At 47.0% G+C, this 18,594-nt stretch overlaps 1 protein-coding gene across 1 annotated transcript in view; it reads left to right on the top strand.

Moving 5' to 3' along the window:
* The window catches only part of LOC115082427 (trihelix transcription factor GT-4-like), a 37,848-nt gene continuing 19,254 nt past the window's right edge, over positions 1 to 18,594 (top strand). Inside the window, exon 1 of the mRNA XM_029586662.1 lies at positions 1 to 538. Coding sequence (XP_029442522.1) covers positions 277 to 538 — 262 coding nt within the window. The 5' untranslated portion in view covers positions 1 to 276. The remainder of the gene's footprint in view (positions 539 to 18,594) is intronic.

Raw genomic sequence — 18,594 nt, 5'->3', positions numbered from 1 at the left:
CCGACGCTCTGCGCAGTGTAATAAATAATAATAATAATCCCATTGTGAGGAGAGAGCGGCGGCACTCACCCGGTTCCGCGGCTTCGCGAGCCGCCTCCCGCCCCCACAGGGCCGAGGCGCTCACAGGCTGCCAGGGGCAGGGCGGGGGCCCTCGCCCTCCGCCGTCGCCGGCCGACGCGAGGAGCCGCCAGGATTCCCGCGGGCCAGCGCTGGGGCCCGGAGGAGCTCAGCCTCCTGTTCCAGAAGGTGAGCCGGTCCCCTGGGCTAGAGCAGCTCATGGGGCCCGACAGCCGGGCCAACGAGGCGCTGTGGGAGCGCATCCGCGAGAGCCTGGCCAGAGAGGGCTACCAGCGCTCCGTCGGGCAGTGCCGGAGGAAGTGGAAGGAGCTGAAGTGGCAGTTCCGCAAGGAGAGGGAGGCCCGCAGGGAGGCCCGGGAGAGCGCGCCGCAGGGCCACTTCCCGCCAGATTACTACGCGCGCATGGCGACCCTCATGAGGCGGGTGGCGCGGCCCGCGGCCCCTCGGAGGCAGCGCTCAGGTAAGGATCAGCGCGAGAACCGAGCCAGGAAGGAGCTCTCTCACCTCTGTCACATCCCGGGGGAGAGAATATGAGGGAAGCAGGAAGGAGCTCTCTCACCTCTGTCACATCCCGGGGGAGAGAGAACATGAGAGAGGCAGGAAGGAGCTCTCTCACCTCTGTCACATCCCGGGGGGTGGGGAGAGAGAACATGAGAGAGGCAGGAAGGAGCTCTCTCACCTCTCTCACATCCCGGGGGGTGGGGAGAGAGAACATGAGAGAGGCAGGAAGGAGCTCTCTCACCTCTCTCGCATCCCGGGGGAGAGAACATGAGGGAAGCAGGAAGGAGCGCTCTCACCTCTGTCACATCCCGGGGGAGAGAACATGAGGGAAGCAGGAAGGAGCTCTCTCACCTCTGTCACATCCCGGGGGAGAGAACATGAGAGAAGCAGGAAGGAGCTCTCACACCTCTGTCACATCCCGGGGGAGAGAGAACATGAGAGAGGCAGGAAGGAGCTCTCTCACCTCTGTCACATCCCGGGGGGTGGGGAGAGAGAACATGAGAGAGGCAGGAAGGAGCTCTCTCACCTCTGTCACATCCCGGGGGGTGGGGAGAGAGAACATGAGAGAGGCAGGAAGGAGCTCTCTCACCTCTGTCACATCCCGGGGGGTGGGGAGAGAGAACATGAGAGAGGCAGGAAGGAGCTCTCTCACCTCTCTCACATCCCGGGGGAGAGAACATGAGGGAAGCAGGAAGGAGCGCTCTCACCTCTGTCACATCCCGGGGGAGAGAACATGAGAGAAGCAGGAAGGAGCTCTCACACCTCTGTCACATCCCGGGGGAGAGAACATGAGGGAAGCAGGAAGGAGCTCTCTCACCTCTGTCACATCCCGGGGGAGAGAACATGAGGGAAGCAGGAAGGAGCTCTCTCACCTCTGTCACATCCCAGGGGAGAGAACATGAGGGAAGCAGGAAGGAGCTCTCTCACCTCTGTCACATCCTGGGGGGGAGAGAACATGAGAGAAGCAGGAAGGAGCTCTCTCACCTCTGTCACATCCCGGGGGGGAGAGAACATGAGAGAAGCAGGAAGGAGCTCTCGTACCTCTGTCACATCCCGGGGGAGAGAGAACATGAGAGACGCAGGAAGGAGCTCTCTCACCTCTGTCACATCCCGGGGGGGAGAGAACATGAGAGAAGCAGGAAGGAGCTCTCTCACCTCTGTCACATCCCGGGGGGTGGGGAGAGAGAACATGAGAGAGGCAGGAAGGAGCTCTCTCACCTCTGTCACATCCCGGGGGGAAAGAACATGAGAGAAGCAGGAAGGAGCCCTATCACCTCTGTCACATCCCGGGGGGTGAGGGGTGGGGAGAGAGAACATGAGAGAGGCAGGAAGAAGCCAGGAAGGAGCTCTCTCACCTCTGTCACATCCCGGGGGGAAAGAACATGAGAGAAGCAGGAAGGAGCCCTATCACCTCTGTCACATCCCGGGGGGTGAGGGGTGGGGAGAGAGAACATGAGAGAGGCAGGAAGAAGCCAGGAAGGAGCTCTCTCACCTCTGTCACATCCCGGGGGAGAGAGAACATGAGAGAAGCAGGAAGGAGCCCTATCACCTCTATCACATCCCGGGGGGAGAGAGAACATGAGCAGAGGCAGGAAGAAGCCAGGAAGGAGCTCTCTCACCTCTGTCACATCCCGGGGGAGAGAGAACATGAGAGAAGCAGGAAGGAGCCCTATCACCTCTATCACATCCCGGGGGGAGAGAGAACATGAGCAGAGGCAGGAAGAAGCCAGGAAGGAGCTCTCTCACCTCTGTCTCATCCCGGGGGAGAGAGAACATGAGCAGAGGCAGGAAGAAGCCAGGAAGGTGCTCTCTCACCTCTGTCTCGTCCCGGGAGAGAGAGAACATGAGAGAGGCAGGAAGGAGCTCTCTCACCTCTGTCTCATCCTGGGGAAGAGAGAACATGAGAGAGGCAGGAAAAAGCCAGGAAGGAGCTTTTTCACGTAGATTCAGCTGAATGAGCCATGCTGTATGGGTACGTTCTCCGTGCACTAGGTGGCGGAGCTCTCACAGTCTTACAAAATCCTGACAGGATTACCTCAAACTGCTTAGTCTGTTTTTTTCCACACAACGGTATGCTCGGAGCTCTCTGTTTCTCCTCTCTTCATTTTAAAATAATAACATCTATATACATATCTTTAACTGATAACAGAGGAAAAGAAACAAACAACAAAAGTTAATTAAAAAAAATAAATTTCTTTCTTAGCAGCCTGCCCTTACGAGATCGTTCAAACATCTCGGGGCACCCCCCCCCCCCCCTTCACGGACGTTGGCCACCTCAACTACCCTCCTCGGTTAATCCCCGTTTGATCGGGAACCGAGTAGAGGCTGGGGGAGTGGCACAAGTAAAAAGAATTGAGTTCTGGGCTGCCTACTGGCGACTGCAGGTATCCAGGCCGACCTCCGGCATACGAAGCACCAAATCTGGGGTGCACACACAGGCTCAAGGGCCAAAATCTCCCACCAGAGCGCCAACTGTTAAATCAAACGCTGGTGTACCTGAACGAGCGCCGCTGTGTCCAGACGTCGAGGCGGCTGCCGACACATCGATGCCGATGCGTCGACGCAGGCGCCGGAGCCCTAAAGGCATCGACGCATGCGGGAGGACGTCAACGCAGCGCCCGCCGGCATGCTGATGCATCGGCGCACCGACTCCTCGATGCAGTAGCAGAGACGCCGGCGCCTCGACACAATACCCAAGGCGCCGGCGCATCGACACGGCTGCCGGCAAGCTGATGCATCGACGTGATGACACCGGCGCATCGGCGGGGCCGCTGGTAAACTGGCACATCGATGCAGCCGCCGGCTTGCAGTCTCATCGACGCACCTGCCGCTGCAAGAGCACCTCGCTACGGGCGAGAGCACCACTCCCATCGGCGTGGCACCCAGAGCACCGACACATCGATGCGAGGGCAGAACTGCCAATGCAGGGACATGACCGCTTACCAGCGGACCGAGTCTTCACCCGACGCACCAAAGCATAGGTGTAAAAAAAAAAAAAGGAGGCCCAACACACAACCAGGTTGTGTGCACAGGGCTCACCGAGAGCCGGACTATGGGCGCAGCTGACGGGACGCGCCAGTACTTCGATGCAGGTGCCCAGTGTGGCACACGCACTTATGTCCAACAAACGCATACTAATTTCAAGGCATATAAATAAATAAATAAATTTGTTAATTTATTTATTAATTAAAAAATAAAAACTATATCTATATTTATATGTATATGTAGCAACACCGGCCCCTCAAACCAGTGTGAAGCCTACCAATAGAAAAAAAAAAACAAGTTCATCCTTGAGCACACATACCACCTATATAGTCAATATAGGTCGGGTACTAACTAGTATGAACTAGAGATGTGCATTCGTTTATCACGAATTAGGCAATTTCGACAAAATTGCCTAATTCGTTGTGGTTCGGGGGACCCAAGCCACGAAACGGGGAACATTCGTTTTTCGGGTTAGTGGGGGGGAGGGGCACATTTATATATATTAACCGTTATGGCTCTACCGAATGACGGTATATAAAACTCAACAAATAAATAAATATATATATATTTTTTAAAAACCCAACCCTTCAATTTTACTTTCTTACAACCTCCCCACCATCCCGATCCCTCCCCAAGACTTACTAAAAGCCCTGGTGGTCCAGCGGGGTCTCGCGAGAGATGTCTCCCTCTCGGGCCGACCATGAATCAAAATGGCGCCGGTGCCCTTTGTCCTTATGATGTCACAGGGGCTATCGGTGCTATTGGTCATAGAAACATAGAAATGACGGCAGAAGAAGACCAATCGGCCCATCCAGTCTGCCCAGCAAGCCCCACACTTCCCCTTCCCCCCCACCGGTCGGCCCCTGTCACATGGTAAGACTTGCTAAAAGTCCCTGGTGGTCCAGCAGGGGTCCTGGAGCGATCTCTTGCACTCGGGCCGATAGCCTTTGCCCTTACTATGTCACAGCACAAGATGGCGCCGGCCATCCATTGCTCCTACCATGTGATACTTTTAGTAAGTCTTGGGGAGGGATCGGGATGGTGGGGGGGGGTTGCCGACAAAAAAGATCCTCGGAAAAACGAAATTTTCAACGAAGTGCCCGAACCGAAATCCGACCTGATACGAAAAAACGAAGCTCATCTCTAGTATGAACACCAGTTCCATTCCACGTCCACGTACGTGCTTACTGGGCATCTAAGAAATTTGGAGGTTCCTTCTAAACCACAACTTCCAGTGGACAGCAGTACAGGAAGAAAAGACTACCTTATTGGATCCTCCAACATATTTCTATCAGCGACAAAATTCAACTAAAAGAACGTCACCTTCCCCCTCACTCCGGGGAAGTTGAGTCGACGATGCAAACGTTTCGTGCTCCAGCATCCGCTCCAATATACACCAAAAAAGGATAAGTCAGTGGATGACTACAAAAAATATATATATATATAAAAATATATATATATATATATATATATATATATATATATAAGTATATATAAGCTTCAAGTTCTAAAAAGAATCAAACCCCTTTTCCACTTCCAGGACTTCAGAACCATCCTTCAATTTATTTATTTATTTATTTATTTTTAATTTTTATAGACCGAAGTTCTTGTAGGAACTACAAATCAATCCGGTTTACATACAACTTTTAAATGCCCAAAAAGAGTAGTGGGCTTTACATAGAACAGTTGATCAATAAAACAGGTAACAATAGAACTAACAATAAATTATGGAACAAATAGAATAGATAACCAATTAAACATAGTAATGTAGTAATAAATATTATATAGAAAAAAAAAAAATATATAAAAATATAAAAGAGATAGAGTAAATGGAGTGTGAGTAAAGTATAAATACAAAGATGAAAGAGCTCAAAAATTAAGGTACAGTTGAAAAAAATTGTAATAGGAAAAAACAGTGAGATAACCCATGATTTGGGTTAAAAGACTTGATTAGGTAGCATTAGATATCTGGGAAGGCTTGACGGAAAAGCCATGTTTTTAGCTTTTTTTTGAATTCCTGATGACTTGGTTCTAGTCTTAGATCTGGGGGGAGCGCATTCCATTGGTGGGGGCCTCCTGAAGATAGTGCTCTTTTGCTCAGTGATGATTTTACCTGAGGGGCTTGCAATGTGCCTTTGTATGCGCTTCTAATAGGTCTGGATGAAGTATGAGGTTGGAGTTGGGTGCTTAATATGATCGGAGCAAGATTGTATGTTGCTTTGTGAATAATTGTGAGCACTTTATAGAGGATCCTGTGGTTAATAGGAAGCCAATGTAGGTTACGAAGGATTGGAGTGATGTGATCTCTTTTATTAGAGTTTGTAAGTATTCTGGCAGCGGCGTTTTGAACCATTTGTAAGGGTTTGATGGTATTTGAGGGTAGACCGAGAAGGAGGGAGTTGCAATAATCGAGCTTAGATAGTATGATGGATTGAAGTACTAGCTGGAAGTCAGAGAAGTGAAGGAGGGGTTTTAGCTTTCTGAGGACTTGCAGTTTGTAAAAGCAGTTCTTTGCGGTATTGTTTACAAACTTTTTTAGGTTTAGATTGTTGTCTAGCCAGGCTCCAAGATCCCTGACGTCTGGTGAGAACTTGCTAATTGAGTTTGGGTGAGAGGAGCTTGAAGAGATGGTGAGGGGATCTTGGGAGATAATGAGCATTTCGGTTTTGTTGGCATTCAATACTAAATTGAGGCTTGAGAGTAAGTCTTTAATTGGCTGTAGACAGTCATTCCAGTAGCTGATCGTTTTTTGAAGGGATTCTGAAATAGGGATAAGGATTTGGATGTCATCTGCGTAGAGGTAATGGATAAGCTTGAGGTTTGAGAGCAGGTGGCAAAGAGGGAGGAGATAGATATTGAAGAGGGTGGGTGAGAGTGAAGATCCTTGAGGGACTCCTTGATCTGAAAGAACTGGAAGCGATTCCTTGTTGTTTATCCTGACTTTATAGAATCTGTTGCTTAGGAAGGACTGAAACCAGCTGAGAGCTGAGCCTTTGATACCTATGTTGGCTAGTTGGTCTATAAGTATGGTGTGTTTTACCGTATCAAAGGCAGCGGATAGATCTAGAAGAATAAGGAGGTAGGATTGTTTTTTCTCTAGGTTGACTAGGATTGTGTCCGTAAGTGATAGTAAGAGAGATTCGGTGTTTAAGAGTTTTCGGAATCCGTATTGTGCCGGAGACAGAATGTTATGATTTTCCAGATATTCTGACAGTTGTTTGTTAACAGTTTTCTCCATTAATTTGGCTATGAGAGGTAGGTTTGCGATTGGTCAAAAGTTCGCTGGGTCTGATGGAGAGGCGTTTGGTTTTTTTAGTAGTGGTTTGAGAATGGCCAATTTTAACTGGTTGGGGACTTGGCCTTGAGAGAGTGATGTGTTAATTATATCAGAAATTGGTTTTGAGATTGTGTTTGGTATGGAGATGAGCAGGTTTGTTGGTAATGGATCCGATGGGTGGGATGATGGTTTGATTTTCTTGAGGGTAATTTCTATCTCCAGTGAAGAGGTAGGTTCAAAAGAAACAAGACTAACGTTTTGTTGAGGTGGGGATATGAGATGGTAGGTTGGGGGAATATTGTTGGTTGTGAGAGAGTAGGTGAGGTTGGTGATTTTTGTCTTGAAATAATTGGCGAGTTCGTTGGCTTTACTGAGTGCTTGGTGGTCTGGGATGGAGGGAGGAGATGGTTTAGTTAATGAGGAGACGTATGAGAAAAGTGCCTTTGAGTCAAAAATGAAGTTGTGAATTTTTTTTGCATAAAAGTCTTTCTTTGTCCTGAGTATAGCGTTCCTGTAAGTGTTGAGGAGGGATTTGTATATTGCGTGTGTCGTAGTGGTGGGGTTTTTTCTCCAGCATTGTTATTCTCGAAAACTGACTACTGTAATGCTTTACTCCTGGGGCTCCCCATCTCAGCCACAAAACCTCTACAAATGCTCCAGAACGCAGCAGCTAGAATCTTAACCAACACCAACCGACGGGCTCACATCACCCCCATCCTCCGAAACCTACATTGGCTGCCAATAAAATACAGAATTCTACACAAAGCACTCACTTTAATCCACAAATCTATCCACAAACAGTTCACACTAGACCTGCAGACCCCTTTCAAACACCGCTCTTCGGAAAGACCCATCAGAGAAGCATATAAAGGAACCCTTCAAGTCCCACCTACTAAATCCACCCGTCTTAAATCCACCAAAGAACGTTCCTTCTCCACAGCAGGCCCTGTCCTCTGGAACAGACTACCGACTGACCTAAGACTTGAACCCTGCCTTCATACCTTTCAAAGAAAACTTAAGACGTGGCTTTTCCTCCAAGCCTTCCCCTAAGTCAAAATATGACGTCGGACTCAGCACGTCGGACTCAGCCCAAGGAATGGGATGTTTACTAATCTCTTAACCCGTCTCATATTATTTATATGTTGTTAATTCCGCTCTGCCTACTTCCTGGCTACTATAGCCCCCAAGTTCTATGCCCCTGTTATATGTAACTTTGCTTGCTTCGGCCTTCTTGTTTGGTTACACTTGTTAATCCCCTAAGTTCCATGTAAACCGGCCTGATGTGAATTTCATTCGTGAAGTCCGGTATAGAAATATATATTAAATAAATAAATAAATAAATAAATAAATAAATACCTATACTAGAAACCTAAAAGTTGACAGTCTACCTAGCTAGTGCTTAGTATAAACAACAAAAAAAACCCTTAAAAGGGGAAGAAAAAAAGCACCTATGTAGTTTTATAATATTGGAAATTACAAAAAAAAAAATTTGTTTTACTGTATTAAAAATACATATTTATTAGAAATATTTATAAAAAAGGTTTGACATACAATACATAGAATTCATACAAAAACATTTTTATATATAAAAATTAGTATAAGAATTCTTCATAACACTAGCGCGTCCCTTTTGATGGTATCGTCACGTCTCACATATCCCCTGTTACTGAAAAATACAGTACATTACTGAAAAGATCATTCTTTTTCCAAGTTATTATATTTTAAAGACTTGTAATTTGCCCACTGTGTGATTTTGATGGTTTAATCACAATTATCCCCGTCCGTTTTCCACTGTATCTTTTGATAGTATAATCAGATGTCTCACAAGGCCTTGTTTCACCTATATGGCTTCTTCAGGGGAATTTGTATGTTCAAACGAAACCACCAGCCGCACACACAGTGCCTCAATATCAGTTATGACTGTATCTAAAAAATATATAATATATAGTTTTTTACAATTTTGAACAAATGGTATTAAAACAATCCTATGCTCACTGTGCTTTTCATCCCCTACACCATCCATACTACTGTTACGGCTATGGCTGCTGTGCAACCGCCTCACCACCAGGGGTCCTTCAAGAGCAGGCTCTCCTGGCTGGCCCAATCCATTTGCTCTATGTCCTGGACTGTCCTTATAATCCTGCCTATCCTAGACTCCAGTGCTTCGGCATCGAGTTCGTTTGGGCTCCCTGCTCTAGCCTTCTCTGCCTTGCCTTGCGTGTGGCCTTCGGGCCTTCTGCCTTACCTTGCGTGTGGTCTTTGGGCCTTCTGCCTTGCCTTGCCTTGCCTTGCCTTGTGTATGGCCTTCGGGCCTTCTGCCTTGCCTTGCCTTGCCGTGCATGTGGCCTTCGGGCCTTCTGCCTTGCCTTGCCTTGTGTGTGGCCTTCGGGCCTTCTGCCTTGCCTTGCCTTGCATGTGGCCTTCGGGTCTGCCTTGCCTTGCTGTGTGTGGCCTTCGGGCCTTCTGCCTTGCCTTGCGTGTGGCCTTCGGGTCTGCCTTCCCTTGCTGTGTGTGGCCTTCGGGCCTTCTGCCTTGCCTTGCTGTGTGTGGCCTTCGGGCCTTCTGCCTTGCCGTGCGTGTGGCCTTCGGGTCTGCCTTGCCTTGCTGTGTGTGGCCTTCGGGTCTGCCTTGCCTTGCTGTGTGTGTGTGGCCTTTGGGCTTTCTGCCTTGCCTTGCTGTGTGTGGCCTTCGGGCTTCTGTCTTGCTGTGTGTGTGTGGCCTTTGGGCCCTCTGCCTTGTTGTGTGTGTGTGTGTGTGTGTGTGTGTGTGGCCTTCGGGCTTTCTGCCTTGCTGTGGGTGTGTGGCCTTCGGGCTCTCTGCCTTGCTGTGGGTGTGTGGCCTTCGGGCCCTCTGCCTTGCTGTGTGTGTGTGGCTTTCGGGTCTCTGCCTTGCTACCCTGCCTTCGGGCTTCTGCCTTGCTACCTGGCCTTTGGGGCTTCTGCCTTGCTACCTGGCCTTCGGTAGCAAGGCAGAAGCCTTTGGGCTTCTGCCTTGCCGTGTGTGTGTGGCCTTCGGGCAGTCTGCCTTGTTGTGTATGTGTGGCCTTTGGGCTCTCTGCCTTGCTGAGTGTGTGTGGCCTTTGGGCCCTCTGCCTTGCTATAAGGTTCTTGTGACCCAGCCTGGACTCTGACCTTGTTGCCTGCCGCCTGCCTTGACCCTGCCTGGACTCTGACCCTGTTGCCTGCCGCCTGCCTTGACCCTGCCTGGACTCTGACCTTGTTGCCTGCCGCCTGCCTTGACCCTGCCTGGACTCTGACCTTGTTGTCTGCCGCCTGCCTTGACCCTGTCTGGACTCTGACCTTGTTGCCTGCTGCCTGCCTTGACCCTGCCTGGGCTTTGACTTGTTCACAACCAGTACTTTGCTCCACATATTCACAGCCATCGTCCAGTTTCATTCACTCCTGTCATCTTCAGAGACCTTGCAGCCATCCCTGTCTCTCTCCACCTGGAGTCACTCCTGAGGGTGGTGTTCACGACACCAGACCACTGCCCAATCGTAACAACTACCTTAATTTCTAAATACCCCGACTTTCCAAACCTACCACCCTTAACCCCATAAAATTACACTTAAAGCCTTAAAATTAAAGAGGTAGATTTTATAAATTTACGCGCACGCGTACTTTTGTTCTCGCTCCAGGCGCAAACAAAAGTACGCTGGATTTTATAAGATATGCGTGTAGCCGCGCGTATCTTATAAAATCTGGGGTCGGCGCGCGCAAGGGGGTGCACATTTGTGCAACCTGCGCGCACTAAGCCCGGCGCGCGCTGCCTGTTCCTTCCGAGGCCGCTCCGAAATCGGAGCGGCCTCGGAGGGAACAGGCAGCGCGCTCCTGTTCCTCGGAGGGAACAGGGGAAGGGGAGGGGAGGCAAAAGGAAGTCCTTTTGCCTCCCCTCCCCCTCCCCTCCCTTCCCCTACCTAACCCACCCCCCCCCAGCCCTATCTAAACCCCCCCCCACCTTTGTTGGCAGATTTACGCCTGCCCAAGGGAGGCGTAAATCTGCGCGCGCCAGCAGGCTGCTGGCGCGCGATTCCCCGTCCCGGAGACATTTCGGAGGCCTCGTCCACGCCCCCGGGACGGAACCACGCCCCCGGACACACCCCCGAAATGCCGCGTCACTCCCGGCACACCCCCTGACACGCCCCTCCATGCAAGCCCTGGGACTTACGCGTGTCTCGGGGCTTGCACGCGCCGCCGAGCCTATGCAAAATAGGCTCGGCGCGCGCAGAGGGGGTTTGGGGTAGGTTTTCGGGGGGTACGCGCGTATCCCTTTGAAAATCTACCCCAAAATGTGTGTGTATATACCAATATGTATGTATATACATGTGTCTCTCACAACTTTCAACTATTGCATTTAGACATCTTATAAAAAACAAATGGTTACAAAAAATATTATTTACCTCGTCTCACGCCCACCTCATCAACATGAGGTAAGACAGAGAAGATGCTGGGTTCAAATTCGCCTTCCGGCTGAATAAATGGTTATATAACATCAATAAAAATAAATAGAACCCATTAGCTCTCTTATTGAATTTAACATCATTACTTAAAAAAACAATTGAACCACCTCCATATTTTCAAACTTATTTTAACCTATATTTGGTTATGTTCACAGCAGCCCTACTGCAGCATTATTCTACTGCCGCCAAAATATTCAAAACAACCTCACCTGTGTGATGTATTCGATCAACTTCCAATTGCCCAAAACTAGCACTGGTTCGACCTCCTATAAATACACATTATGCTTTAGAAATCCGCTCTTAGTATATTACTCCTATAAATGCTCCACTTGTCTCCCCAAATAATGCCATACTTACATATCACTGTATTTTCAAAAAGGGTCCATTTGACTAGAAGAGCGCGGAGTTCAAAAACATTTTTAAATGTTGGTGTCTCGCTTTCTTTAATATGGTCTCATAAATCTTACTTCGGTTCTCTATGCCAAATTAAAAAACAACACCATATAACAAGCTACTCTCTTATTCGTAATCACCACACACACTCCCGTGTAAATATCCTTCACAAAATTACAAAGGTAAACCCTTTACCTCAAACTCTTCTCTGATTCTATCCACACACCTTTTTTTAAATTCCATAGCAAAGCTCTTAAACATACATTGCCTCCATTTCAACGCCTACTCATAACCTCCCTGTGCCCAAACAACAATAGGCTCTCCAAACTATCTATACCATATAACCTCTTATCCAGCTGACCTAAACGTGGTCCTTAAACCCCTACTCACTGATTCTAATACCAAACTAATTATACATTTATCATTCATTCACCAACATCATGCTACACACTCATACCTACGTTCTTCCTGACCACCTCTCTAAATTCTAACTGCCCTTGGCGGTATCTCATAAATGCTCTCCTTACCGTGAACTCTTTGCCTGTTCCAGCCTGTCGGCTTTAGATTTGAAATTTCATAGCGAGGCTCCTTCATGTCCACTACCTCCGCATTAAATGCCTACTCGTGACCGCACTTTATCCAACCAAAAATGAGCTAGCCCATCTATTGATATCACCTGAGCTATCATGCAGTTAGATGTGATAATCTTTAAACCCTTATTCATGCAGTTAGAAGTAATGATCTTTAGACCCTAATTCGCTGTATCCATGGCCAGATTCATTCAAAAGAATGCTTCCCATTCAATCATGGTATTAACATAGAAACATAGAAATGACGGCAGAAGAAGACCAAATGGCCCATCCAGTCTGCCCAGCAAACTTTGCACTTTTTTTTTTCTCATACTTATGTGTTACTCTTGGCTCTTAGTAACCTTTTGGTTCTATTTCCCTTCCACCCCACCATTAATGCAGAGAGCAGTGTTGGAGCTGCATCTAAGTGAAATATTTAGCTTAATTAGTTAGGGGTAGTAACCGCCGCAATAAGCAAGCTACACCCATGCTTATTTGTTTTCCCAGACTATGTAATTCAGTCCTTTTTGGTTGTTGTCTGTATATAGATCCATTTTCTTCATTCCCCCTGCCGTTGAAGCAGAGAGTTATGCTGGATATGCATTGAAAGTGACATATCAGACTTTCTCCCCTGCTGTTGAAGCAGAGAGCTATGCTGGATATGCGTGAAGTATCAGTCTTTCTGCCCTGCTGTTGAAGCAGAGAGCAATGCTGGATATGCGTGAAGTATCAGTCTTACTCCCTTCCCGTTGAAGCAGAGAACTATGCTGGATATGCATTGAAAGTGAAGTATCAGGCTTATTTGGTTTAGGGTAGTAACTGCCATAACAAGCAAGCTACTCCCTGCTTTTTTGTGAATGCAAATCCTTTTTTCCACATTCATTCACGTCCTCTAGACTTTATGGATCCACAGTGTTTATCCCACGCCCCTTTAAAGTCCTTCACAGTTCTGGTCTTCACCACTTCCTCTGGAAGGGCATTCCAGGCATCCACTACCCTCTCCGTGAAGAAATACTTCCTGACATTGGTTCTGCGTCTTCCTCCCTGGAGCTTCAAATCGTGACCCCTGGTTCTGATGATTTTTTTCCGACGGAAAAAGTTTGTCATTGTCTTTGGATCATTAAAACCTTTCAAGTATCTGAAAGTCTGTATCATATCACCTCTGCTCCTCCTGTCCTCCAGGATGTTCATATTTAGATTCTTCAATCTCTCCTCATAAATCATTCGATGAAGACCTTCTACCTTTTTGGTCGCCCTTCTCTGGACCGCCTCCATCTTGTCTCTATCTTTTCGGAGATACGGTCTCCAGAACTGAACATAGTACTCCAGGTGAGGCCTCACCAAGGACCTGTACAAGGGGATAATCACTTCCCTTTTCTTACTCGATATTCCTCTCTCTATGCAGCCCAGCATTCTTCTGGCTTTAGCTATCACCTTGTCACATTGTTTCGCCGACTAAGTCCATTAGGGGCCAACGATTGCCAAAAGTAAATGAATCTTTGTTCCGTTTGACGTAGACTTTGTGAGATAGCTCCACCTCTACGAGATTGTAATTGCTGGATTACACAAAACTTTAATTGATCCAGAGTATGCTTGTGATCTATCCAGTGCTTCACAAGGGGAGCTTCCTGTTTTTGAGTACGAATACAACTTCTGTGTTGTATGATCCGAGTTCTTATAGGTAACTTAGTATGTCCTATATATAATTTCAAACACGGGCATACAATGACGTAAATGACCCTTGATGTACTACAATCGAAGGAGTACGTCATAAGTATTTTATGTATGCATTATTTATATATATTTATATATAAAACAACATTATAACAAATTAAAAATGCATAGTACTGATACATAGGGGGTGGTTAAATTTCTCATAGTGTGAGATTAGTTACAGATTAGGGTTGAGGAGGGGTTATGAGGAATTCTTATACTAATTTTTGTATAAAAACTTTTTTTTTGAATGAATTATATGTATTGTATGTCAAACATTTTTTATAAATATTTCTAATAAATATGTATTTTTAATACAGTAAAACAAAAAAAACATTTTTGTAATTTCCAATATTATAAAACTACATAGGTGCTTTTTTCCTTCCCCTTTTTAGGAGTTTTTTTGTCATATATATATAAGTATATATACAAGAGATGTCAAAGGAGGTAAAGTCTTTCTTCGGAAAGGCTCACAACCCCCATACTAACCATTACAATTTGCATCGCATATCTTGATACTCGACAGGATCTAGAACCACAACTTCAAACACACCTTGCCTCACTACCAGAACCTCGAGAATAGGTGGAAGCACTTTCTGCACTCTGTTGTTTTTCTCCGTAACCTGCAAGTCTTCTTTAAGACTTCAACAAACACCTTGGTAGTCAACCACCTACCATAGTTTAATTCCAGCACCGTATGAGATGGTATTTACGGAAAACTGGACATGTTACCATCCCGTCCAGACAACTTATTCGGCGATCAGTTCACTGATACCACACAAAGCCTCGAGATTATAATTGGTAGTCCCTTTCATACCTTCTCTCAGCGTTCATCTAACACAATGCCAATAATCAGCCTCGGCCCTCTAATGAGGATTAAAAAAAAAAAAAAAGAAAGGAAATGGAAATTAACCTTCAAACCTTACTCCACTTATAAGTGCCATCTTTTCAACCATTGAAGCACCAAGCTGATCAGCCACACCCACCATATCAGCTCACTAGGATGCCTCACCAGCTGCGGCATCCTACGGATCCTCAATTTCCAAAACCCCGGTTGGGTTTTAAGACATCATACAGCTACCCTCATTACCTCGGGGATAAAGTTCCCCGCTTATTCCCAATCTGTAGTTACATTGCACTGATTCAATCAGTTTAAAAAGATTATAATTATAATACGGATAATACATGTGGAATGCCTTCTCTCAGGATCATTCTACCGTCCTTCATCCCGGGGGTCACACTGCCTTTGCAACAGGCGCAGGCATACATATTAATCCATCCCAGTACCTAGTGCTGCCTAGGTTTTTTCCAAATGGGCAACGATTCATACGGCCTTTCTCCCACTAGTTTTCAACAACTACTGGACAATTATGATGCTGCACCTTCCGTCATCAGGGAGAGTAATCTTTCCCTATTTGAACAATAGTTTCCTACTGTTCATTCGAATGCTACCAAACGGCAATCTTGGCAGACGATTCTTGTCTAATCAATCTAGGACTCCTAATCCAAAATAAATAAATAAAAAAGAAACATGGAGTCCACATTGCAGTCTATTACAACTGCAATCCATAGGTGCCTGCATCACGAGCTTCACAACAAGGCTTTCTAGTTACCCGAGAGCAACAGGTGGTACAACTCTACTTCACAGTACTACAGTGACAACTAGCCAGACCATAACTGTTCAGAGACACGTATGGTAGCCACCAACATTTTTACGAATGCGTGCCTCCATATCTGCCACCTGCGAGGTGGCCTCAGGCAACAATAGACTCCATTCATTGACCTCTCACATTCCTTGGTCTGCAGTAAAAAAAAAAATAAGGGGATGAACTCACAACCGTGGCTACTCCCGTTGACATATTAACGGGCTCATCCCTGCCTTCCCTGTGCCATCACATAGGGCTCATCTCAGCATCTGTACAAATTTCAGACACAAGCTCTATCGACTTCGTATAAACACGCTCTGCACATATACCTCAGAATTCTCTACAAAGGAATGATGTACACAATTCGCACAGAATCCGTCTTCCATTGTTTTTAAAAACAAAAACAAAGTGTATGCGGTTCCTAAACCTCTACGATGTGGCAGTTCAGAGACTGAATCACGCTCCTCAACTATCCATCTCACATCCATCAATTATCTGCTGGAATTATCAATTCCTGACTGGACAAACTCAACATCACTTCGCTTCCACAAAGGGTAACTAACTACAACACTAATTCCAAACATAATCTCACTAAGACGTTCTCACTACTGAGGATCTCTTGCAGCACTGTACAACAGGAAAAATGGAGCACTTTATTCGAGTTCTCTGAGCTCACTCAAACTCCATGCGCCTTTCTCATTGATTGGTCATATCGCATTTTTATGCATTCCCTCCGTTTTTTTCCACTCATCTCTCCAACACTCCAGAGATGCAGAGGATACTGGATGGCTCTGCCATATCGCGGATATCAAAAAAAACAAAACAAAGGGAAAACCAAGCACATCTGTGCCTCATCGCACCACCATAATCAAGCCGTCCAGGGTACAGTTACCTACGATGGTTTTCGATCTGCAACCCAGTTCTCATGGACGCAGCTCCTAGTTTCTTTGCTGGGCGGAAGCACCATCCTCTCCACGCCTCCCTACACCCTAGGCCGTGGACATTACCGAGCTCCCTTATCTCCTATCCTCAGGATAACTCTCCACTGCATTCAAGTACCAGGGACATTGTTCTGCTGCGCTTTCGAATGTTCATCAACAGGTATAGCCCATTAACTGGCCCACCTGCCCGAATTCTGTCCTGCCTCCATCTACGATACAGCAAAGGCAATGCAACTACTCATTACATGTTCCTGTAAGAACCATTACAGCTTATTACCTTCTTCAGAACCACTGGTGCCGTGGCACATTAACCTGGATCTCAAAAGGCTAATGATGTTCTTCCTTGCACCTTTGCACATTTGTCACCTTCGCTCCTCTCAGAAGGTGTGTTTTTCCTGTTCAATTTCATTCCTACAAGAAAGCCAAGTGACTCACAAGCACTGGTTCACTACCCTCTTTCTCTTCAATTTCACCACAGCAGGGTAACCTTGCACACTTACCAGAATTTTCTACTAACGGTAATGTCCAGTTTCTGCATTAACCAGCCTATCATCTAACCCATGTTCTAGCCAACCCTCTTCCGATCAACAATACAGAGAGGCTGACTTACCTTGATTGTACTCATGCACTAGTATACTACAATACGTGCACTCAGTCACCCAATTGACCCTCATAACTGTTTTTCTTCGTCAATCCAAATGCACAAGAGCGTCCAATGACGTCAACAACTTCATCCAAGGATGTCTACAACTATATCCATTTCAACGATATTAGAAAGTCGCAAACGCTATCTGCAACCCTAGGAACACATCAAATGCATGAGATGACAACCTCGATGGTCCCTCTCCATCAAGTACCTCTCATAGACACCTATGACGTGGCGATACAATTTACCGCTATACATTTTTCACATCCCACCAGTGTCTACACAATCAGCCGGTGGATGATCCATTTTCGGACGGATTATCCTACAGAAGTGCAGCCTTCCAAACAAATACAGCCTTCGTAGGAACTGTCCGCCACAATTTCGTATTGAGCAAAAAAAAAAAAAAAATTTTATTCAGTGACACATGCTAATTGCTCAGTACGTCAGCTGGGGACTCCCATACAGCATGGCTAATTCAGCTGCTTATCTACGTGAAAAGAGCAAGTTTGCTTACTGTAAACAGTGTTTTCCGTAGATAGCAGATGAATTAGCCATGCTGACCCGCCCACCTCCCTGGACAGTTCTAGCATTTCTACCTTGCTTTGACACTGACTGAGTGGCTTGAGGTAAGCCTGTCAGGATACAGGAGGGAAGGAGTACCTGGCTAAAAGATTTTGTTAGGTTTTGAGAGCTTCGCCACCTAGTGGCATGGAGGACATACCCATACAGCATGGCTAATTCATCTGCTATCTACAGAAAACACCGTTTACGGTAAGCAAACTTGCTCTTCTCACTCTGTCTCGTCCCGGGGGGGAGAGAGAACATGAGCAGAGGCAGGAAGAAGCCAGGAAGCTCTCTGACCTGTGTCTCATCCCGAGGGGAAGAGAGAACATGAGCAAAGGCAGGATTAAGCCAGGAAGGAGCTTTCTCACCTCTGTATCATCCTGGGTGGGGAGGGGGGGGGAAGAACATGAGCAGAGGCAGGAAAAAGACAGGAAGGAGCTTTCTCACTCTGTCTCATCCCAGGGCGAAGAGAGAACATGAGAGAGGCAGAAAGAAGCCAGGAGGGATCTCTCTCACCTCTGTCTTATCCGGGGGGGGGGGGAGAGAACATGAGAGAGGCAGGATGACGCCAGGAAGGAGTTTTCTCACCTCTGTCTTATCCCGGGGTTGGGGGAGAGAGAACATGAGCAGAGGCAGAAAGAAGCTAGGAAGGAGCTCTCTCACCTCTGTCACATCCCGGGGGGAGAGAACATGAGAGAGGTAGGAAGAAGCCAGGAAGGAGTCCTATCACCTCTATCACATCCCGAGGGTGGGGGAGAGAACATGAGAGAGGCAGGAAGAAGCCAGGAAGGTGCTGTCTCACCTCTGTCGCTTCCTGGGGGG

The sequence above is a fragment of the Rhinatrema bivittatum genome, chromosome 1 (assembly GCF_901001135.1).
Source record: "Rhinatrema bivittatum chromosome 1, aRhiBiv1.1, whole genome shotgun sequence".
In the NCBI taxonomy this organism is placed as follows: Eukaryota; Metazoa; Chordata; class Amphibia; order Gymnophiona; family Rhinatrematidae; genus Rhinatrema; species Rhinatrema bivittatum.
Note: the sequence above shows the minus strand (reverse complement) of the source record. Positions and strands in the feature narration are given on the sequence as shown.